Raw genomic sequence first — 24,243 nt, forward strand, 5'->3', positions numbered from 1 at the left:
GAAATCTCCCACTAGAGGCCCGAGTCTAATGGCAGCACTTAACTTCAATCCACCACAGGAAGTCGGTTCATCTGCATGCCTTTACACACACACACACAAACACACAGCATCAGTCCGCTGCTGACAGCCAGTGGATATTTGTTGGCGACGCGGAGGCTGCAAGGCTCTTTTACAGCTTAGCGGCCAATTGTTGTTCACCCAGACACACACACACACTAAGAGCTTAGAGCTTCAGTTGTTATCCTGAAAGGCAATCCTGATCCCCCTGCAACACAGTAGGACAGACGCACATTAAAAAGAGGAATTAGTGTGGTCTGACAGCTCACTATAACACATGGCACTTAGCTTGTGGATGTGAGCCTTTGTGGCAATTATGTGTGTTTTGGGAAGGTCCGTTCGCATGTGGATGCATGCGTGTGTGTAATCGGGAACAGACTGCGAATTATATAGTAACGGTTTGCATACAGAGAGGAGAATAGTAGCCATTTAGCGTGTGTGGCGTTAGCCGAGCACAGTTTGCACACATGCAAATGGAAAAATGGGCAACTTGGAGACTAAATGGTGACTGTTGATCAATTTGAAACTTAATATTATAGTAAATGAAATTTTCAATTTATATTTAAGCGTATCTGTTCTTGCCTTTTTTTAGGCAATGCACATTTTTAAAAGAAAACTGTCACTTTATATAGTTTGATTCTATTAAACAATGATTGTATTCTCAATTACATAGTTTCTAAAATAGTTCCTTGAGTTTTAAAGCAAAGTTCAGGAATCATGATGTTTAAAGTATCCGCAACCAATGACGCCTGAGAAAACTCGGAAATATATGCTTTACTTCCAACAAAAAATATGCACATGAATCCCAATTCTTTTTTTAAATAAATAAAAATAATACAATTTAAAAAGACAATTTCCAAGAAAGCCTTCTGCAGAGGGTTTAATATGTAAACTAAATCTTAATATTAACTAAAGATTTTTTTTATTCAATAAACAAGTTTGTTTTAAAAGACAATGACAATTAAATATTATAAAACAAATATCATTAGACATGCATCTGTTTTATATACATTTTAATTTAAAAAAAAGCATGTTGGAAATTATTTCTACCTCTCAATAATGGAAATATCTATACTGCCAGCACAACTGCTTTCCATTGGTGTCGAGATGATTTTTTTTTCTAAATGTGGTTCTGTTGAGAGGTAGTAAATTGTCAACATATTACCAACACGTTATTACTACCAGGCATTTTCTTAGAAAAATGCATCTTAAGTCCTTCTGAAAACAACACTAAACAGTCTGGATTTTAAAAATCGAAATAAAAACAAATTAACCATTACACGATGTTGATGTTAAGACCACGTCTTTATGGCTTCAGGTGTTTGACTATTAACACCACACACTATATTGGCTCTAGCCAACAAGTTTTTACATATCCATTTTTTTCTCCTCAACCCAATTTGCAAACCAGCTTCCGTATTCTGCAGGTGTCTCATTCGTCGCCAATGGCATCATACAAGCGCCTACCTGAATAGAGCCATTGAGACCCATGTAGAATTATTCAAATTTGAGCATAAGCGGAAGAGGGTGAGAACATTTCCAAGTCAGATCTTACTAGATAACTCAGCTGAAAAAAATATTTCAGTTGTGCATTTTAATAATGCCAGAAAACAGAATCCAGAAAATGGAGGCTTAGCTTCCTTTCCCCTAAAATTACCATGTTTATCAGGATCTTAGAGAAATGTACAGCGAGTATGAATAACCCTTTAAACTGAAAGCACTAGGTACTGAGATATGCCAGCAAGTAAAAAGGACAATTACATGCCTTTTCATTCCAAAGCAATGCTAAAGTGTACAGAGTTTAGTTCACACACTTGAGCAACGGCTGTACTGAGATCATAAGGTATCACAATCCTTTACTCTTGTTATAGACAACACATTATTTACAAGAGGCAACCACAAAAATGTGTGTGTTTCAAAAGAAATGGGGCAATGGTTTTTCAGCAAGAACCTCAACCGGGATAAGACTGAAGATGTTCGTAGGTACATGAACATCCTTTTTTTTTTTTTTTTATTTAAGACACTATCTTTTTGGTTTAAATCTGAGGCAAACCATTTTTATGTTCTCTCTCTCTGCCTGTCTCTCTCTCTCTCGCCTGGAGGAAATGGAGATATTGGGTCTGTCATGCAGCTATGAGAGCACTGCAAGCCACGGGGTCTTGTTACCGTTCACAGGTGCGGCGCACTGACAAGCTCACGATGACAGCAAAGCCAAGGTGCGCTCGAGTGTGCGCGCGCTCGCACATATGGAAGTGTTTTCCCAGCCTGAGGACAGAAATTTGTCAATGGCTGCAGAGATTGTCAACATGCCTGAAATTCCTCTAGACTCCAAACAACTGGTGACAAGTTTGGAGTTCTCCAAAGAAAGAGGGAGAGGCTCTCTCGCCAAAGTTTTCCACTCCGCAAGAACAGGTGAAACTTTTCAGAAAATAAAGGGCCTACTGTTCTTCTGTACAGCCGTGACGTATGGAGAAGCTCAGCAGTACAAGTTTTAAAAGGCTTGATTGTGAGAAGTATCAAATTATCCAGAGGTACAGATGTGGTACAGAGTCTCATGATGAGAAATGGGTCATATGACAAACTAGTTAAGAGAAACTACAAAGTGAGGATTTCAAAGTGCTAACAGTTAAATTTAGTGGCAGCACCATTTTACTGCAGCGTTATGCTCCTAGTGACATTGTTGCATTGTACAAAATGAATAGAAAACTAAAAATGAGGCACTGACTTTAACTTCCTCACCTTCAGTCGACAGCTACACAGTTTAAATTTGGGCACAGTTTGACCAAATGTAAAAAGCTGAATTGTACCTAGTCAATAGGATTTTTCAGAAAGAAGATGGACCTGCCTTTGTACTACACATTGTGTCTAAAAAAAGTTTCTAATCAAAATTTTCCATTCTTATTAATTAACCAAAACGCAGGAGTAATGGGGGGGGGGGAAATGGCCAGATCAACTCGTCCTCAGGAATCAGACCACCTGAGCCAAAAGGAAATACCCAGTTGGATACTGAAGTGCCTACATGCACATATGGGATGTTGTTTCAGCTTTATAGGTTCAGTATAAATTTTCATAAAATTCTCCACAAGAAGTTCAAATACTGCTTCAATAAATGCATTTAGGTCTTAAGGCCAACATGTGTAAGGCCACTTGAAAAGTCGTTAGCAAATTTAATGTTTATGGAACTTAGTCGAAGCATTCCAGCTCCACAGACCACGATTGCCTCATTGCCGGGACTCCGAAGTAAGAGAAAACAAGACACACACTTCATATGTCATTTCTTGAGGAGCAGCTCTGCAGCTGAGCTTGGGCCAAAAGCAACAGAATGCCATCAGCTCGGTATGCCTGCCCGATTAATATAGAAACAGAGTGCTTTACTGGGCTAATTTAGTGTAGAAGTGTGGCACTTTCCTGGTCGTTATGCTGTCCGTCAAAATAACGAGAGGGTTGGACAGAGCAGGGTAGAAGGAGCACAACTAGGATTCTGCTCAATTCCTTAAACTTTCATCACCGATCCAGTTTAATGGCGTCTCTGCAGAGTTTGGCCACTTTGCTTCACTTAAGGATATCGCCTTTCTGCGCAAGTCCAACTGTATCCATACCGTCTGCTGAATGTTAAAGCCCATGATACACAGCAGACCAATGCACACCTGCAGCAATGGTGAAACAGTTCTTCAGAGGTTCAGGTGTTGTACTAAGAGTCAGTCAAGGAGTTGTTGTGTTTGCCATCATTAAATCTTGTAATGTCCAACCCAGAAACTTACAACAGATAACATGCAGGAGGCATGAGCAAAGGTAAGTGGGCATGTTATGAACCCTAGCGTGGTTCTAGCTAGCTAGTTAGCGCAGGCAGTCTTGACCACTTCCTTTGTTAGCGCAAACTTTGATTAGGAAACTACACACTGTATGGTACTTGACAAAGTTTTATCAACAGGTCATAATTTTGAAATGTACTTAAAACGTTTATCATTTGAGCTACCACAAATACAAAAATACAAATGCAAAAAAAAGAGGCCAACCACTATTTTGTCCAGTCAGGAAGCGCCATCATGGGTAGCAGGGGCTAGATTTCAGAGCGAACAGAAATCTAGCCACATCGCTACAGCTACTGCTCCACCTCCCGTTTCCCTTGTCTGAGGTGGCCAGGATCAACGAAAAATAGCAAGTTTCATCCATAGAAAGCCTAATAGCAACATCTTCTTTGGTCTAGTGTGGTTGATATAGCAATAAGCCTGACTATTGTGGGGCAAACTCAAAACAATGGAACGAAAGGCAGCTATTTTACCCATTTTTTATTTCAAAGAATTATGCACAATAATCCAAGTTCAGACTTTGCCACTTGTAATGTAAATATAAAGCAATTCATCTTAGTAATTCACTTTTAACTGATCTGTATGTACAGGCTTTCAGCCAAAGACTTGTATAAGGATGTTTTTTTAAGAAGTTGTACAAAAACTGAGAGGAAGTTACTTATTAAGTATCTCGTCTACCTGTGCCAAGATAAGCTTTGTGTCTCTGCCACTTTAACCCCACCAATATCCCGTCTGTGTGTGCTCAGGAGTGGGCACGTGTGTTTTCCATGTTTCTCGGAAGGCCACAGAGCAACATTTCCTTTATGCTTCGACTTGCACACAGTCGAGGACACAGATTTGCCCGGTCCCTCTGCCTTTTTGGAGCCTGCGCAGGGGGAGCCGCAAGCCATCGCCATAAAGTTTGCTGTTGACATCGACAAAGCAGCCTCTGTTCTTCCTTTAACGCCCCCCCCCCTCCTTCCCTCACTCCTTCCCTCCCACTGCAGCTCCCCTGTCCTCCCCGCAAGCATTTCATTGCTTCTCCCTTCGATATGCCACTCTCGCCTCACTGTTCCTCACTGCCTCTCTCCTTTCTGTCTTTATGTCAACCCCCCCGTGGCCACTCTCCCTCCGCCCTCCATCCTCTCTTTGGCTCTCTTCCCTCCTCACATTTCGGATGTGGGGCAAGAGAAAAGGAAACAGCGCCAAGCTCTGTTTGACAGGGAGAGAGCAGGGGCAGGGACTGAAGCAAAAGGAGCCTTTTCAGGGGATCCATGTGAATGTTTGAGTGCTTTCCGAGTGGTGACAACGGCAGCCACACCTCTAAATAAGGAAGACTCTGTTTACACTTCACGACTGCTAGAAGTGTTCGATTGGTTAGATTGCTACACGCTACGACATTATTGATTTTGCTACATTGGTAACATGTTCATCGCAAAACTCTGTTAAAGGGTGCAACAGTGAAGCACCTTTGTGCCTCGTTTCCACTGAGTGGTATGGCACAGGTCAGCACTGTTTTATGACAAAATAGCGTACCGCACCAAGCCGACCCGTTGTCGTAACTCTCAGTGGAATCGAGGCAATAGACGATCGTTGAAGCTTTTACAGCTGCAATTAAAAAGAGAAGAACAATGCATAACTGTGAGAAGCTTAGCATTGAAAATTATTTACTTCTGTTTCACAGAGAACCGAAGACAATAATTATGAACGTTTTCTTTTTTGCATGAGGCTCTAATGATAGGCCATCCTCAATCATCACTATCAGATTCAACAGTTTTATGAGCCAATTATTGGTCAACAATGATTTAATAGACTGCACGTACAACTGGAAGTGTAACAAGACTATTTCTAGAAGATGAGAGACAACCCAATGTAAACCTGGGCCAGAAATACCTGCCTATGGATGGATATGGATGGGGAAGGAGTCTGTTTTATGTGTTTGTAATCAATGCTGTCCTGTTGTCCTACTTGAATGTCCTTCAAGTAGGACAAAAAACCCAAATATACATCCAGACTTAATAGATGGAGACAACAATAGAATCCCTGAATCAAGAGGAAAATGTTTTTCAGGGTTCCGACATCTCTCAAATCAAGTTTCAGAGTTCTCTGTGCTTCATGGCACATCTTTTAAAAATAAATATAAAAGTTCACACTGAATTTTCATCAACGGTCTTTAAATAGGGAACCTGCAGGAGTTCCCCATTTCCCTGAAAAGGAAGTATGGGTTAAGGAACTGAACAGAATTAGGACAGAGGGAAGAAATAAATGGCTTTACTGATTGTTAGAATTTGTTTACTTTTAGTCGAGGGAGGCAGAGAAGATTTTAGCAACCATATATGATATTTTGATGCCAGTATTGTCAGAACATGCGTGTGATGACCTGTGGTAATCCTAGTGATGCGCTGGAATAAAAATTTATTTTGCAAAACAATCTGAACTAAAAATAATACAGCTCCTCGCTTAGCCCAGAGTGAAGTCATCCGGCTGCATGGATTAATTGATGGATGTGACGGGAAGCGGGGATGAGCGAGGGGAGATTGTAGGTCAGAATGTAAAGTTGGAATTAATTAGGGCCCATCGCGGGGCAAGTGAAAGGCTCATTGTTATCAGGAACAGACTGCAAGGAGGAACAATCTGGGCTTTGTGCTACAAGTTCACCTCTCTGTCCTCTTCTTTCTCCCTCACTTTCCCTCCTCGTACACCAGATAGATGGAATGGAACGCCGGTAGGATTTTTCTATTTGTGTAGAAATAGTTGGCTATTTCTATGCAAAACATCCAACTTGTGTAGAATTCGCCAGACCTGTCACGATAAATTTTGTTGGACAATAAATTGTCCCAATCGTTATCGCGATAAACGATAACATTTGTGTTTTGCATCAATAATGCAAGAGCACATTCTTGAAGATCAATAAATTGTACATTCTAATGAACATTTAACACGGGAAGACATTTCAAATATCCAAATTAAATAGACAAAACAACAAATGAATCTCTGTAAGCAGTACCAACAACCTTTAAAGGAGTTTGACTCTTTATCTCTTTGCTTCATGTAGGTCTATACATTAGAAAGGCTGAGCAACTTCTCCTCCCCATTGAAATCTTGCTAAGTGGAAAATTGAGCTGGAAATGGAACTGCCAAAGGTCTACCAAACCTCCCCACCCTGCATAATTGCAGCCTCGAAGCTTGCAGTAATTAATCTTTGAGAAAACTTGTCAAATTATTAATAGGGCCCTTAAGTGATGGCCCTGAAAGGAGGCCACTGTTCTGAAAGGAGCGAGAGAGAGAGGCGCAGGCCTTTTGGAGGGGCTGTTTACTGTGAAAATACGAAGAGGTCGCTCTCCAGGAGTTCCACGACTCCACGTGTCAAGGCTCTCCACACGCGGACGACTTGAAGGGAGTGCGAATCTCTCTGGAAACCAGGGAGAAAGTGAACTCCTCAGTAGACGCTACAAGGATGATTGATTTTTGTCAACACACCCAGTGCTGTGTGGTTTAAGGATGTGTTCTGCTTCACATATGACCACCCTAGCAACTGTAGTCTCCCACTCCTTACCCCACTGTGCCTCTTGATCCGCCCTCTGTTGCCACCGAACACAACGGACATTGTTCTCACTAGCCGATCAGATCTCGCCGTCCCATTCTCAATTTTCAATGCTATACGTCCTCAGAATGTACAGAGCCACGGTCTTCAGGGTTTTTTTTATTATGAGTTAATGTGACTGACCAACACGCCTGATTTTTCAGTTTCTGATTCGGATTAATCCATAGCTGGAGGAAGAAGGGAAGCCTTCCTGCGAACGAGTTGACACAATTTTCGTTGCGTAACTAACGTACAAAACTAATTTACACTTATCTAGTGTAGTAAGATAATTTCAATAGAAACAAGATTGAGTTTTTGTAGTGCAATCACTGCAAAACCAATCGTAAAAAAAAAAAAAAAAAAAAAAAGAGTACTAGCCTTTTGTTGGTTGGAAAAGAGATAGCGTGGATCCATTTTTAGTCACCTCTAAATTTACCGTGCCTTTGATTTGCCAAACAATGCACAAAAGGTTCAGTCAATTCCAGGAAAAAATGAAAGTAAACTCCCTTTTCCTTTTGAGAAATATCACTACAGAAGAATTCACCCTCAAAGATCAGTTCCACGGTCAGATTAAACAGTCCATCTTCAAAGACGTCTCATTGAGAAACCCTGTCTTCCAAACAGATTCCCTTTAGGTCACAACACACGTCCTGTTAACCATCTGCTGCTAAGTTTCACATCTTTTTTGCATGTAAACAACATGTATGTAGGTTGTGTGTACTTCCACGACTTGTGAAATGTCAAGACATGCATCCTAAAAAGTTGCTCCAAACCCTTTTCTTCCTGTCTGAACCAAAGACGCCTCAAGACCCGGCTGTTTTGTTGCGACTCCTGAATGGAGGCGTGTACGTGCATGTGAACGCCGAAAGCGGAACAACAGAGCTATTCTGTTCTTCCGCAACACAGTGTTTCTTGCCCACTTGAAAGCAGCGCTGCCTTGTGCCAAAGAGATTACATATTTCCTCTCTTACTGCCACGGGGTTAAGAAGCTTTGCTCTCGTGTGGGTGACTGCTGTTACGAGTCAGCGAAGGGCTCCATGCTGCAGATCTAAGAGCTACAGTTTTCAATCCTTGTTGCAAAATTCACCTTTTAGCTCTTTGGGTTATAAAAACAAACCGAAAATGACTAAATTACTAACTCTGCCTAATTAAAAAACAAACCAAAAAACTTTGCCCTGCTGTCATGGAAACATTAAAGTTGAAATATAGCAAATTGATAACTATGATAAACTGCAACTTGATCAGATCTCTAATTTTATCACTTATAAAAATGTGGTTACTTTCCAGTGGGTTATTTTGAGCGTCAACAGAAAACCATCAAACCACAAGTCTTTGATAAACATGGTCACCATTAAAGTTTTCCACCCACTGACTTTCTGTTCGAGTAGAAACAGAAAGTCAGTAGATTTATTTACGTTAAATAGGCTAACTCCTCCAGCTAGGTATGCAAGCCTCGTCTTACATAAACTATTTAAAAATAATAATAAAATAATGAACAATCAATGCAAATTTAAAAAGCAAGGAAATTGTGCATATTGCTAAGATTTAAACGCACACTTTAGTTAACATAAAAATCTCTCGAGGCAGCGATTGCAAGAACATTCAAGGTTACATTATTATTATTATTATTATTGTAACTTTATTTTATTTTAGCATGGCCCGAATACTCTGTTGTAGCTGCTAAAATTTCATGTCTAAAATAGAATCTACAGAAGAAAATTAAGTCCGTCAGAAACTGTGTGGCATTACAGTACCACCTATAGGCATGGCATAGGTACTGCAGTGTTTTGGTCTTCCTGAGTGGATCAAGATGTCCGCAGTGTCGTTTCCATTAACCATATAATTGCACAAATTGCAGTTCAGAAAATAAATTTACCAAATGGAAATACGGCAATTTACGTTTTTCTAAGTTTTTTTTTTAATATATACTAGGATGACGTGGTTCTTCAGCTGTATCGACATCAGTGTATTTTTCCAAAACCACAATGGAGACATTTTTTCCACATCACAAGAGTCGTGATCAACAACCGGCTGTTACTATTGCTGGAAAAGACGAAGAAGATGACGGGAAGTGGTAGGAATTGATGGCGCAGCATATTTTAATGACGTCATTTTTAAGATGACATTGAATCACGTTTCTTCTCCAATGGCTCAAGCAGACTCAAATTTGGCTCCCGCAGCACTTCTGCTAACAAGAATACGCTATACAATAACCAATATAGGCATATCGCATATCTATGCATAAACTCATGTAAATGATAAAAATATTTTCTACCTCAACAACACCCAGCTCAAACACTAAATGCCTTTATGAAAAAAAAAACATAATTAAACTCTAATTAGCTGCTAATTAGAGTCACACCTGGTAAACACGCAGTGACATGGTCTTACCCACACAAGCTACCAATCAGATTAAAACCCAACCTCGCCATACAATGTGCAAAACTCACTGAACTAGCAGCCAGAAAAGACAAAAAAAAACAAAACATAGCTTATTTTACAAAGCTAAAAACATAAATTTAGTCCTACCTAGAGATGGGACATCTGAAGCGAGGCTTCGAGGCGGGTACCGAGGAAAAAGGGGGCGTGCCAGATGAAGCACCGCGGTTTTCAAAATAAGAGCGCGCAGAGCCGTGCTGCTTCAGAGGAGAATATTTGTCTTCAGTGGCCAAAATAAAAGGAACATTGACCAACATATTTGATGTGTACTTCACTCTTGTATTGTTTCAAAACGTTCACCTGGAATTTTATCAACCAATACCTTTCCAAAAATGTCTATGCTTAATGCTTTTGGAATTAAATTTGGTACAGTAAGTGGTCAGAATCTTTACTGTGAATTGCTGGAGGTTCTGGATTTCAACTGCATGGCTTCAATGAAAATCCACATTACGTAATGTATTCTATTTATTTATTTTTTCACTGTGCGCCATTTGTATTGGTTCTTACTCATTGGTTCTAGAGTATTCTCTAGAATATTACCTGTTTTGATACCTGAACCAGTCAAATGCACCTTGAACTTCCTCAGATATATGGAATTCATTGTGAAGGTGTCATTTTTGAGAACTATCAAAAGAAATCCCCAAAAAAGATTTATTTTTTTTGACTATTGTTTAGTGGAATATCAAAGTCAATATCAATATTTATAATGGAAACGGAGCTACTGAGGAACTTCTCAGAAACACTGAACAGATAGATTGTATTTTAAAACTCCCGACGAACAAGCTAGTTTAAAAACTTAACTGAGGTACCATGTGGTTTCTTGTGTTGGTGCCACACCTTGCAATAAAATCAACACTTTATGCAAAAATGTACGAAAATAGAACGCAAAAACATCTGCCAATTAAACATGGCCCCCTGTCTGCCTTTGACAACTAGCAGAATTCCACAAACATTGGAAAGCTCACACATGGACAGGCTGAGCAGTGGCTACGCAGCTGAGGGCTGCAGATATGCTGCTGACAGAGACTGTCGACGCAGTTCCCTGCATTTTTTTTTTTTCCCTCTGCGCATGTCAGGGTTCGCTCTGGGCCCTCCTCAAAGGATCCCACCTGGTCAGAACGAAGACGAGATGAACTCGGATAAAGTGGGGGGAAAGCTGGGAAGCGTGAAGAGGAATGAGGTCAGTAGGAGGAGAGAACTTTGTTGGGGAATGTCTGCAAACCGGAAGAGTTATGTAAATGGGCCCGCCATTAAGGCCCTCAAAAAGAAAGAGGCTAGAATGGGGCCAGGGGGCAGGAGAGCTACGTGAATGGACTTTTCTGTCCTTTTTCTTCAAGATCCAAACATTTTCTAATGCTTAAATAACATACTTTTGTCCCTCCTAGCTTCGATGTCTGCTGTCAGGAGTCAGTGATTCTTGAGAATAGGGACAAAATGGGTTTTAATTTTCCCATATTTTTTTATTATTTCTCAACCTTATGTATGCAAATATGACAAATAATGCTATGGAAATGTGAAGATGCTAAGGTGCAGGCTCCCAGTTGCAACATTTTTTTTTTATTCCATTTTTAATCGACCTGACCCATGTCGTCAACATCTGACAAAAATAAGTATAAAATGATTTTTAAAATACCCTCTTAGTGATATTTTTACTCATTTTACAGACAAATGATTCTCAAGAAACAAAAAAAATATTATTTAAAAAAAAAAACAACAAAAAGTCCATCTGACAGAGTTGACAGTGCATGACGGAGTTGACACAGAACTGAAGGTGGTGACAAACTAGTGAGTAAAAAGAAATACTTGTTACCTGTGAAGTAATGTGATTTATGTAAAATACGTTAAAATGAATTATTTGCACATTTAAGTGAGATTTGACAACAATTTCACTGAAAGAGTCACAAAAACTCTGATGGAGTTGACATCTAACGGAGTTGACGAAATGCCAAAAAACCTCAATTTATATGATGTTATTCTGAAGGAGGCCATACTGTAGCTCATCAGGTCCATGAAATCTTTACAATATACCAAAATTAAACTTTTATTTCACAAAATTTCATCAAAGTTTTGTAAATTGTCAGTTATGGTGTTGACACATCAGGGTTGTGACGAGCAACTTAGGAATAAAAAGAAAAAACTAAAGAATAACAAAAGCTAACCAGAGCTAACTAGCCCTCTTAGCAAAGGAAGAGAAAGGAAGTGGTCATGGGGTCCTCAGAAGTTCTGGTGCCCCCCAATAATGCCTGATTTTTTTACATTCTTTTCATGTCTGACTGTGTTGACAAAAACTAGGGACAAATTTCAATGGAGTTGGAAAATATATAAAAAATATTTTTAATTCAATTTATTGATACTTTTATAATTATTTATATGACTACTTATACTTGTCATAATATATAATTTTTGTATTTCTTTGTTTTAAATTATTATAATGTATTGAGTTCTGCTCCTGGACAAGGGCTTTTACAGGCATCATCCACTGACTACAATGTTTAAAATAAAAAAATATTCAGCAAACACCAGGAAAATATACATTGTTGTGCTCACATGACCCAAGTTAGTTTAGTAAGATATTTGAAAAAATATTTTGTGTATATTTTATTCAAATTTTGTGCTTTATCCATCGGACCTGTTTCGTCCATATTCTCAAGAATCACTGGAGTATTAAAGTATTTATTTTTATTTTTTAAAAAGTAAAAAGTGCTGACAGGCATCAAATAGAGCTTTGTAGTACAAACCGGAAAAGAAGAGCAACATCGGCATTTTGCTGAAAATCAGTAGCTTTCATCCAGTCATTGCAGGAATGAAAATCTGATTTATTACCTCTGGTCTGGTTTTCCTCAAGTCCAGATGTCAACATGGGCAAGACAAACACGTCTTGGTCAAAAGTCTTATGTTCTTTGGAATGAAACACAAGTGAAAGGCTGAGGACTTCAAATCTAGTCATCCTCTACTATCGCCGTTTTGCTTCGTCATGATTTGACCCATATTCTTGATAGATTATGAAGCCTACAAAATCATGCAGGTTGTTCAGCCTTAAATGACTTAACACACTTATTCGTCCTCGATTGAAATATCACTCCTGTTAGCAAGTCATGATGGATTTAAGATTAGTACAGCAGAAGTCTGTGGTCAGAGGCCTCTTCAATTTCATTGCAGCACCAACTGCTGTCGGAGACCCTTCCACCCCACAGCGACTCGAAAGATACTTGGATACGAGTTACATAGTTTGGCTGTTGATTAATAAAGTATGTTTGAATTTATCCGATTATGGGAAATGAAAGTGTGTGAATATTGCCCTCGTGTGGTGAAAGGTAAATTCTGCTTAAAACAGCAGCGTTAATTTTGACTTTAGTTTGTCTTAACAATTTTAGTCAGAATTTAGTCATCACAATTGCTTTCGTTTTAGATTAATCATAAAATCTTAGCCAAATAAAAAATATCATTTTGTCTGACCTTGCTTTCAAGGTCAGACAAATGAATAGGATTCAGCAGCATGTTATGTTTAGCTGCTTACTGACAGATTACATTAACAATAGGCAGAAATGTCATACACCCACCAACATCTGAATCTAGTTTTGTCTCGTCATGTCTTAGTCACGAGCTTAGTCAAAGAGTAATGTTATTTTTGACGTCTCTTTGTCATGAAAGAAGTGGCGTCAACGAAATAGTTTATACTCATTAACAAAATCAACACTGTAACGAAGCCACTCGTAGAATTACAATCAATAATCACATTACTGCTCAAAATTTCACTTTGCTGACACTTAAAAGCGTTCACTAAGCTTTTTATTTTTTATTTTAGGCTTTTACAGGGCAGGCAGCAGCGATAATAGATGTCCTTAAATGCTGGTGCTTGAGCACACAATGACCTAACCACAAAAGAAACCAAGCAGTGGCCCTAAATGCAGACCTTGTGCCACTTAAAGCAGTTATATTCAGTTCAGTCCTAGCATCTTCCACCGGGATTCATAAACTGTTGGGACGCACTAAAAGTTAAACAAAAATCAAAATGAGAGCTAAAACTGCTCCCATATTGGCAATACTGTCCACCAAGTTGGTCTCAAGTGTTTTCAAAGATGTGCATAAAAGGCAGATATGTTTGTACCAGAATAAAACTTTCAGGAGGAACAAATTTACTAAGTCAGAAGTGAGTAAAAGTGATCTCTGACTCCATCTAGTGGTGAAGACAAGTCATTTTGCAACAATAACAATAGAGAGACACACCAACTTTAAAACCATTTCGTTACTGAAGGCATTCCTTATTGCTCTAAAAAAAAAAAAAAGGTTTCTACAGGCTGACAAAAGGAAACCAAACTACCATCACATATTCTGTGCTCGTCTCTTTATAGTTTTGTTTAGTTGAGGGGAAAACAAAAGTGAAACCTGATCCTGGGCACTTAAGAGTTTAACTTAGACACTATGTAGTAAATACTTGGGTAAGACACCAACTCCACTCAAGACTGGACACATTTCTTCAGGAAGAGTGGTTGGCCATTGTGGAACTATGAGTTGGACCGCAAAAACATAATATAAAAAGGTGAAATGATTTTCAGAAACAAACACATCAGTGGCAGGCTTTTGAACTTTATTGGCATGTTTTTTTATTGTTTTTTTTTTTCAAGATCTGTCATTTTATTTCCAGTTATAGTAAATGCATACTAACTGATTGAGATGATTTTCTGAGTCTCGCCTCAGAGAAATAACACCCCTTACTTACCATTTTTACAAAGAAACATGGATTTGTAGATTAATCCTAACGTTACCCAGCCAAACTAGTTCAGGTGGGTAAATCATGCAGTAGAGCTCTAATTCACTGAAAGTCCTTGGTATTGCTGAAGGAGGCTGGATTAAGATATGACCAGTCAATTTTTGAAAACAAAAAAAAAATAGGTTTGGCAATTCTCAAACTGTCACAGTTCAGGTTAAAAGCAATGAAAACAAGACACATAAATATTATTTTTGACAAATAAAAAGTGCAAAAGGCAGATTATCCTTATGGGATGATTAAGAATTCCAGTTTAAAAAAAAAAAATCTTGGATGGCTAAGAGACGATGTATTTTTTTTCTACCCCCACATCAAGTTTAGCAGATTCACAAATCTTCTTGTACATCAGAACTTCAAAGTGCAAATATTATAAAATGGCATAAGCTTGTATATACACACATATCATTTCATGAAAAGGAAAAATAAAAATCAAAACTTTATCCTCTTCTAATGAGGCTCCATTTCATCTTCTCAGGCTCCAGTCAAACATGACCGCACGTCAACCCTAGACTTCATCGCCGTCACGCTCGTGGATCACCTCAACACCTGCTGCTGTTCTTGTATTAAACAAAGCCGCGCCTCGTCTCCACTCAAAACAAGAAAACGTTAACACCCAAACCGAGATCCGTCCGCGTCGCGCATATCAAGTCAGCCCGGCGTTTCTTTGCGACGTTCTCGTTCTTCCAAACGGTCCTCGGCCTGCGGTGGTTAAACGAATCGACTAAATCTACTTCAACGCACGACCTTACAGCCACGATAACTAAAATTCATTACAGCTAAATTGCATAAGACTCTTGAACTCCAAAGAGCGTTTTCGAAACAAAACCAAGAGGGGGAAAAAGAAGAAAAAGCAAAGCACTGTGTGTGAACACGCTTCCCCATCCACAGCACCAGAAAGCTGACCTGATGAGACCTTGTGCAGCTTAAAACACTGTTTTATCCAAAAATATACATCATTGATTAGCTCTTTCTAGCTTGCATGTTCTCAAGAACAAAAGCATGGATGACAAAAAGAGTGTCTTGAAGCGCAAGAGTTGAGTTTAACTTGGCGTATGCTATGAAATTATCAAGTCCGAAAGCTTTAGAAGCTGAATCTACTTTAAAGTGAAGAAGTCTTAAAAGGTTTGAAAACTGCAGTCCTGTTTGTTCTGGTTGCATTCTGGGCTCCGCATCTCTGGATTGGTTTTACCGTAAAACAACGTTACATCACAGTTAAAGTAAGACTAGTTCGGACTGTTTGATACCCACCTTTTCTGTGGATGACAGAGACACGCTTCCAAGGACAAAAGGAAATCTTGTTAACACTGAATATGCAAAACTAAATTAGACAGATTAAATTTGTTTGAATAAATTCCTTCATTTTTGTGAGATTGCTTTTTCCCCGTTGTGCTTCGTGAAACACGACGAGTAAGCCCGACGAAAGCAAAAAAAGGCGGATTTGGGGGAGAGAATGAAAATTCATCTTTCTTTTTTGGCTCAGTTCAGAAGCACAGACTTTCTTTAGAGTGGGTCAAATTGTTCTAGAAAAGATGGGTGAAACCGGTAACACTTTCTCCATTCCTTCCCCGCTTCCTCTCGTCGCTGTCGGGCTCCTCTGTCAGGTCATGCGAGGGCGATGGAAGGAACTGCGCTGGAAAGGAATGCTGGCGGCAAGGAAACCTGGAGGAAGAGAACACCACTGACACATCAGTGCTGTAGTTTGTCTTTTAATCCAGCAGAGTGCGAACTTTAGTCAAACAAAAGTGGCAAGATTTGCGTTTCCTTCTAGGCTTACTTTCAGTATAGGAAGAAGAGGCGTGTTCTGTGCGACGTGGCCATATTTTCTGACATGTTGCGTACTTTCAGGTAGTTCACAAATCCTCTGAAGAACAGCAGGAGGCCTGAACAGATAGAATTGGTTATGTTTTTGATTTTTTTCCACCTGCTTTTTCATCGTTACCCTCGATTGAGACGATGGAAATACTGACCTAGCAACAGGAAGATCCACCAGAGCCAGTACTGGCCGTTAAAGTAGCCAGTGAAGTAATCTGAGAACTGAACAAACCGGGAAAAGTTCAAAAACACATTCACCAACTTAAAAAAAAACAACAACTAAAAACTCATTTTGAATTTAACATACCCTGACGATGAGGATCCACTTAATGAGTGAGAGGCCGAAGCCGCAGATGGCGCCGTAGCGTCCGGCGATGGTATTGGTCAGACAGAACGACAGACAGAAGCCAATCCAGTTGAAGAGAAAGGCCACTGGAGGAATAAACACACCATTGGTGCTCTGTTGTAGCAGTTTACAATTTTCTTTTTTTGGGGTTTTGGTTTGTTTGTTCGTTTCCATGGAAAACTCACTGAAAAAGGCCAACATGAAGATCCCGTCATTCCCGACTCGAAGCTGATCAGCGTCGCTGAAGTCATCTCTCGGGGGGAAGTCATCATCCTTTAGGACAAAAAAAAAAAAAAACTTGAGGCACATGGGAGAGAAAATTTGACACAGAAAGTGGCCCCACTAAAAAAAAAAAAAAAAAAAATCAATAGATGCATTGCTAAACATGTTTGCCCTTTTTCGCTGTCAGGGATATGGTGTTTGATAACTTTTAGGTCTTAAAATAATATCCTGTATGACAAAGTGTTAGGGCCATCCTAAAAAAAAGTTTTTAAGTAAAATTACAAGAATAGTGTCATAAAATGATGTGAATAAAGTCATAGTTGTATGAAAGTCATAAAATTCTGAGAATAAACAGTCATAATATTACAAGACTTGGTATAGAGTGTGGCCCTAATACTATGTCATAATCCTGAACTTGACAAAGTCTTCTTTGCAGTTCCTCTTAGTTCAAGGAATGTTTCCCTCAAAATTGAAAGCAAACAGTGACTAGAAGGTCTGGGTGTGGCTCGTTACCCGGGGCAACACCTCCACGGCGGAGGCAGCCAGGGCGGCTGCTTTAGCCTTCTCTGCTTCATCGTAGGTTGGTAGTGACGTGGCGACACTGTAGGGCGGAGGAACGGGGAAGTCGCCCTGGAAGCTGGATTCTGTAAAAACAGCAGATGACGAGAAGCCGCAGTTAATAAAAACAGAGGGAACCACGTACAGAGCCTGAAACCACAATAAAGAGGTGAGGCGGTGTAAGAAATTGGCGTGACTCAATGGTCTGAACGCCGCAAAAAAAAATTAAACCCTCTGTAAGCTGAAAACACACAACCCTGGGAAGACATTTAGAGGAGCTCTAAGGTAGAACGGAAAAGCAGTACCAGGTGCCGCGGCGGCCGCACCGAGGTCAATGGAGGCGTACGGTGGCGGCGGCGCGTCAGCCTCGCCCGCTGAGGGGGCCGGGGCCGCGCCGGCCTGAGCCTCCCTCTGGTCTGGGCCGGACGCGTCGGCTCTGGCTGATGCAGAAGTGCAGGGCTGCTGCTCTACGCTGGAAGTCTCTGACGAATCTTCCTCGTTGTGCAACTGCAAAAGAAGACGAGGTTTTAGAGTTGTAGGCGCGAGTCAATCATCTGATCATCTGCGGCTGCTTCAGGGGGCGACCCTCGCTCGTCGCCGGGACGCTTGGTGGACTAAGCAACGCAGCACCAGATAGTATTTTAGCACCAACACGGGACTGTTTTTAACTCGTCAGCAGCCGCCTGGAGGCAACAATTTGGTTTTGACATTACAGAGCTGAATCAGGTGATTGTTCTGGACTTTGGTTCTTAGAAACATCCTAACATGCTGTTATAGACTTGCGGTTGGGATTGTTGCCCTGCTGAACGACCCGTTTCTGAACAATCACTACCACAAACAAAATGTTTTTGTTTTCCTTTTAATTATTCATTTTAAAATTATATCGTGATTATTAGAGGTGTGCCGATCGATCGGCCACCGATCATAATCGGCCGATTTCCGTGAAAAAGTGTATGATCGGTGATCGCGGTCTCTTGTGCCGATCACCTGCATCTCATTTTGCAGCCCGCCTGTGCAGCTGGTCTCTTCTTCCCTTCACTCTGCGCAAATGCGCAGCAACAAATCCTGAGCGATGTGGAACTATAACGCACTGAGTGAATGGGGAAGTTTGTGTGTTGCGGCGGAAAATTGAAGCACGTGGGGTGAAGCACGTCAAAACGCATCAACACGACGAATCTAATATGGCATAAAAACAATGCCATACTTGGCGGAGTTTGGCTACATTGAGGCTCACTGCAGTAAAAGACATATGGAGGATCAGATAGCAGGTAAAGCAGCGCACAGCTACAAACACTCACCCAGATTAGCATGACGGTCAGAAAGCTAAACAAATAACCCATAAAATTATTTAAGTCTTCGAGCTGCGATGTAAGACGCTGGTTCTGTTCTCACTGTTGAACCGCTGCTCCGCTACAGGTAGTAATATTTCACAGACATAGCGCCGCTTCTGCTCCACCTGGTAGTGACTCTCACACCAAACCTCTGCTTAAAGCTGCAGCATCTAACTTAAAAAATAAATTTTACATACTATTCAAACTTTTGCTGTACTAACATGAGACAGATAATCTCTAAAAAAATTATCGATCTCCTCCCTGTTCTGCATAATTACTCTGCTCAGTCAGAAACAACCAATCAGAACTAGCAGTAATCAGCTAGCCGCCATGCTATCAGGAAGTTTTCATTCCGTAACTCAGTATTGTTTATTGTAATGGATCCTGTATTTGCCTTTGAATGTTAAGTTTTATACTTGAATTTTTTGGCAATGTTGAGAGGTTTTATTTGGACGTTTTGCATTATTTAGCCTCTTCAGAGCCTTCATATGTTTTCAGTCTGTTAAAGATAGTATTACCGATAGCAGTACAATTTGCACAATGCCCGTTTTGTTTTTTTCTTGGAAAAAGTTATTAAAAACAAGTTTTTGTCTAAATTAAGGTGAATTTATGGTTCCTTTTTCCATATAATGTAACCAGTAGTGCTTATGATTAAAAAAATAATAATTATGTGATCGGTATCGGTGATCAGCCCTCATGGGTGATCGGAATCTGAATCGGCAGGAAAAAACCTGATCGGCACATCTCTAGTGATTATTATAACTCTGTATATCCATGAGCTGCAAGTGGTCGTGTCTGCTGTGGTTTTTTTCAGTTCTACCTGCTCAGCAAACTATTTTTTTAAAAATAAAATCAGTACATCATAACTGCCAGATCCAATACATAAAAAGTGTGTCACACTGTTCAGTTATTTAAAGATATTATAAAAAAAATTTGAAGGGAATCAATTGTATTCCGTTTTGTTGGAAAACTGACTTATTCAGGGAGCGAACAAAATTATGTCAAGGGCTGCAAATGGCCCATGGGCCACACTTTGAACACCACCGGGGTAAAGATATTCTGTTTTCAGCCATTTTCTTTTCATGGATGACATTACAGTGAAATACAGTGTACTTTCTTTTAACACAATCAAGTCTAACGGTCTTTGTAACTTAAAAAACTAATTTTAAAATATGAAATAAAAGCCTTGTTTACATTTCTAACATGACTTTGCACATGGTTAGGCAACAATTTTTTCCAAAACTAAAAAAAATAAATCCATTAAAGAAAAATGCTACTTCACATTATCATTTGTCCAGAACAGAATGTTCATCCCGAGAAATGCAGGTACGACGAAAACTGAACCGCATGCAGGTAATCAGTGAATGAAGCTTGCTTGTGCGTCCAAGAGTCGTCTGCTGACTTGAGTCTATTAATTTTTTTTTTGTCAGCGGCGAGAGCCAAACACCTTCTGAAATTACAGAGAGGCGACCGGGGTGTTATGGGAATCTGGAAGGTCAACAACCAGGAGGGAGATTACCAAACTACTCCAGGGAGGAAGTGGGGGGAGGTTTCTGTGTCTAACAGTCGGCAAACTTTTGACGAATCACCTCGTTCTGCTTTCACACTGATCCACAAAAGAGGCTAAAGATTATCATTGCCGTTGGTCGGCTCGCATCTGGCTTTGAGGATGGCGCCGACGTCATTTCGAGCCGCAGATAATCGCAAAATAAACTGCTGACATAAACCAAAGATTAACTAGAAGGGCGCTCAGGGAGCAGAGTCCTGAGCCAAGGCCGGCGCCCTCTCCGCCGCCCGCCTCCTCCTCCGCCAGTGAATCACACTGACACACATGCCACCTCTCGCCGTCGCCACACCGGGAAAACGAAAGCGACCGAACCAGTCCGGCCTGTCAAGTCTTCAAATTCCTACGTCAAGGAAAACCTCAGAGTTCTGGGAACTCTTTAAGTTGTAACTGTAAGTTGCTGAAGTTTCAACCAGAATCTTGATGGTGTGACAGGAAAAACGATTAAAGAAGTGAATTCTCCATTTTGAAGTTTTTTTTCCACAAAGTAAAGAAACGGCAAGCCTGTGGTTTACCACCTCTGCATATTGGGGAAGCACCATTTTTATCGCAGCTGTGACTAATATCCGAGCAGCTTTTAAAAGAAATGCAGTCATGTTGAAAACAAAAAACCAAGAACTCATGTTTTACCTCTTTAGTGAGTAAATACGTAGAAATATTTATTTTCAGACATAGTTCCATTAATCGGTGAGTGAATGATCGGCCAACGTCTGGCTGGGAATCAAGGACAAAGCCTTATGTTGGGAGGAGGGGGTTGCGGCGGGTTACATAAGATATTAAACAGCATAGCCACAAGCCTCCTCGTGTGTCTAAATCTGACTGAAACTGAACAAATACTTAACAGGAGGGACGGGGTGTGGTGAGGAGAACAACTGAACCCCAACAAAACCCAATCCGACGAGCGTTTTTGTTCCGTTATTCCTGGAATACGAGAGGCTGTTGCAACCCCCTGGCTTTGTTTGGTCATGAAACGTTAGAGCGCGCCCTCGCTACAGGGGTCACACCAGAATCTGAGAGGATTGTCAGTCCAAACACCCACATGCACGACTGCAGGTATCCGGACACGAAAACAAAACGTCTCCGTTTGACATTTGAACGGGGCTGTGAGGGATTATTTCACTGCTTTAAGAGAGTGTGGGCATTAGATCCAGCTCCAATAAGTGCATAATTATTATCTATACACTTCCACCTCTGTAAAAGTGTACAGATATAGATTATATTAACCATAAAGACAGTTGATAAAGTGCAATTTCTTCATATTAGCTTTGTTTCCATTCTTATTTGCAAACTCCAAGAGATTCAATTAAGTTGCTACATCTTATGAATATATCAAGCAACAACCTGAATATGTTGCAATTCACTTACACTAAAAAGCTGTTTTTAAGGATGTGAGCTTAGCTTCTGTTGGGTGAGTAATCCTTTGTCAGCTTCAAACTTCACAGAAAAACAAAGTAAAAAAAACAAAAACAAAACAGCCGGTCAAAAAGCCTGATTGGTGCCTTTCTGTATGCATTTTGACATCTGCACATTGTAATTTCAAAGCTAGACACTGCGGTTTACAAGGTATACCTCATTTAAAGTGATACTAGGGCACCTAAGAAAAGGTTTTGAAATAGCCTGGTTACCCCCACCTCACTTTATTTTTTTATGAAAGTAGAAGAGAACTGAAAAATAACCTTGTACCTTATCAAATAGTTCTCCGTGGTTCACAGTACAAAGCGCGTTAACCATTTTAAGACCTTATCGCCTCTTCTCGGAAGCTTCAGAAATTACATTTTTAGCTAGCATGCTAATTATTTAGCATCCTAAACCGCAAAGCTAACTTTGAGATATGGTTTCGTGTTTTAACACTAAACAAAACATCAGGTTAAATTTTTCAGAAATGTATCAGAGCTCAAAAGATTTATCCAATTAATTTTAGCTGGCTAAGTGGGTAACGTTAGCCTAGAAAATGCGGAAGTGGTTTGTTAAAGACTAGTTAAAACTGGTTTTTTTCGACAGTTTGAAACAAATTATGTCAAAAGTAAAATACGTGAGGATACATGACGTAGAGGTGCTGTCAGAAACGTTTAGAAAAGGACAACATAACGTTATCAAGTTTATGCTGTATTTTCCGCAAGGCCTTGTTTGTTGTTAGGCCGATTTAATCAAACTGTTTTGATCTGATGTCGCTGCGAACAACTCACCACTTGGTAACGGCTTGCTGGGTCCATCCCGACGTGGTTCAGCTGGCGAGGAAACCAGCTCAGTAAACAAAGAGGGGAATCTGACCTGCCTTTCCTCAGGCGGTTTCTGTCACGGAGAGAGACTTGGGTCTGAACAAATGCGAGAAGAGCAGAAAGCAGTGCGAGAAATGGCTGCACCCTCGACGCACTCGCTTGGAAAAATACTCCTGTCAGTAGTGCGTCAAGCTGCCAGAGGCAGTCACTATTCAATTTAACAACATCCGGTTTGATGTTTCAAAATAAAACAGGGTCGCCATACAAAACATCTAAATTGCAACAGAAAGTTAACTTATTTTAGTGATTCAGTTCAAAACCTATATTTTTTTTATTTAAAAAAATGCTGTTTCGTGTGCCTACAGGGACATAAGACAGAATATAATTGCTTTCAATGCTTTATAAAATGTTATTGATTTTATAAAGCATAAACATTTTACGAGACGTTAGATTTTGATGTTTTATTACTAAAATTAACAGAATTTTAGAAATAAAATCTTTGAGTGCGTCACTATGTTTGTAATAAAATAAGATGAGATTTCCCTTTTATATTTAATATATTGAATAATGGTTAATAACCCATAGGCTTGTACTATTTTCCTGTGACATCTTTGAAAAAACTTTTTTTTTTTCAATTAATAACAATGACAAGCTGTTCAGTCCCATGGACAGCAGCACCCTTTAAGTCAGGTTCAGGTTACCTTTGATTCTATTATAATTTCATTGTAGAAAGAGTGAGTCTTAAATACAGCAAAAACCTTTTTGAAGGAAAAATCATTAATATTCTAGTCCATATTATTATTATTTTGAAGGAAATTCACCCGAGTGCTTGTTCGACTCTAGTTAACTTACCGCTTGAGGTTTTGATGACGGATTTCCGCGGAGCAATGACGTCAACGCTCGCAAAATATTTAGCAAAGCTGAAACCAGTAGGTGGAGCCAAAGTTCTGTCTCACCTCTCAGCTGCTGTAATCACTTTTCCACAGTGCCTGCTGTGATGAAATATATATAGTTTTTATTTCAACCACTGCATAGTTATTTGCATAGAAAAATGTAGATGCATTCATACCTAATTTAAAGCATTATGATGGCTCTATTTTCTTTCCATGGTGAAAACATGCAGAAAGACTGAAACTTTCACGATTAAGAAAGCTCGTGACTCTGTCAGCCGGTGGGGCACATGTTTTGTATTTAAATGAATTATTTGAAAAGCTGTTCACTGAGATCAAAAGTTGTTTGAATTTTTCACTAAATTCAACACCCACACAGAAGGAAAAGCCGGTGCAGGACTCCTTGTGGTGTAAATCACTGCATTCCTGCAGAGAAAGACCAAAGATTTCATACTGTTTGCTCAGACGCGTCTTTAAGAACAATGTGAACAGTTTAGAAAAATGCAACACGCTCATATGTTGATACCCTTAACATCCCGGGTTTGTTTCTTTACCTCATCTCAAATGTTATTCCGTCATGTGTTGCTGCTTCTGGGATAATCCTGGATCAGCATTGCAGTGGATCAGCGCATAATGGAACCTTTATAAATTGAAATGCTCAAGTTT

The 24,243-nt window shown here is 39.9% G+C and overlaps 1 protein-coding gene across 1 annotated transcript; it reads right to left on the reverse strand.

Moving 5' to 3' along the window:
• Positions 1 to 14,434: 14,434 nt before the first annotated feature.
• ndfip2 (Nedd4 family interacting protein 2) lies at positions 14,435 to 22,815 on the reverse strand. Its single transcript, XM_008428128.3, has 8 exons — positions 22,655 to 22,815; positions 17,879 to 18,080; positions 17,529 to 17,659; positions 16,979 to 17,066; positions 16,755 to 16,879; positions 16,603 to 16,669; positions 16,410 to 16,515; positions 14,435 to 16,294 (listed from the first exon to the last, which is right to left on the reverse strand). Exons 1-7 carry the CDS (start codon positions 22,679 to 22,681, stop codon positions 16,412 to 16,414), a joined length of 744 nt encoding a protein of 247 aa, XP_008426350.1. The 5' UTR covers positions 22,682 to 22,815; the 3' UTR covers positions 14,435 to 16,294; positions 16,410 to 16,411.
• Between the last annotated feature and the right edge of the window lie 1,428 nt (positions 22,816 to 24,243).

The sequence above is a fragment of the Poecilia reticulata genome, chromosome 2 (genome assembly GCF_904066995.2).
Source record: "Poecilia reticulata chromosome 2, P_reticulata-male-v2, whole genome shotgun sequence".
Taxonomy (NCBI): Eukaryota; Metazoa; Chordata; class Actinopteri; order Cyprinodontiformes; family Poeciliidae; genus Poecilia; species Poecilia reticulata.

Coding starts and splice junctions, on each gene's coding strand:
- ndfip2 (XM_008428128.3), bottom strand. CDS start 22,681: ATGGACCCAGCAAGCCGTTACCAAGTG. Junction 17,067..17,528: donor CCGTGGAGGTGTTGCCCCGG/GTAACGAGCCAC, acceptor TTTGTCCTAAAG/GATGATGACTTCCCCCCGAG. Junction 16,880..16,978: donor CTTCATGTTGGCCTTTTTCA/GTGAGTTTTCCA, acceptor TTATTCCTCCAG/TGGCCTTTCTCTTCAACTGG.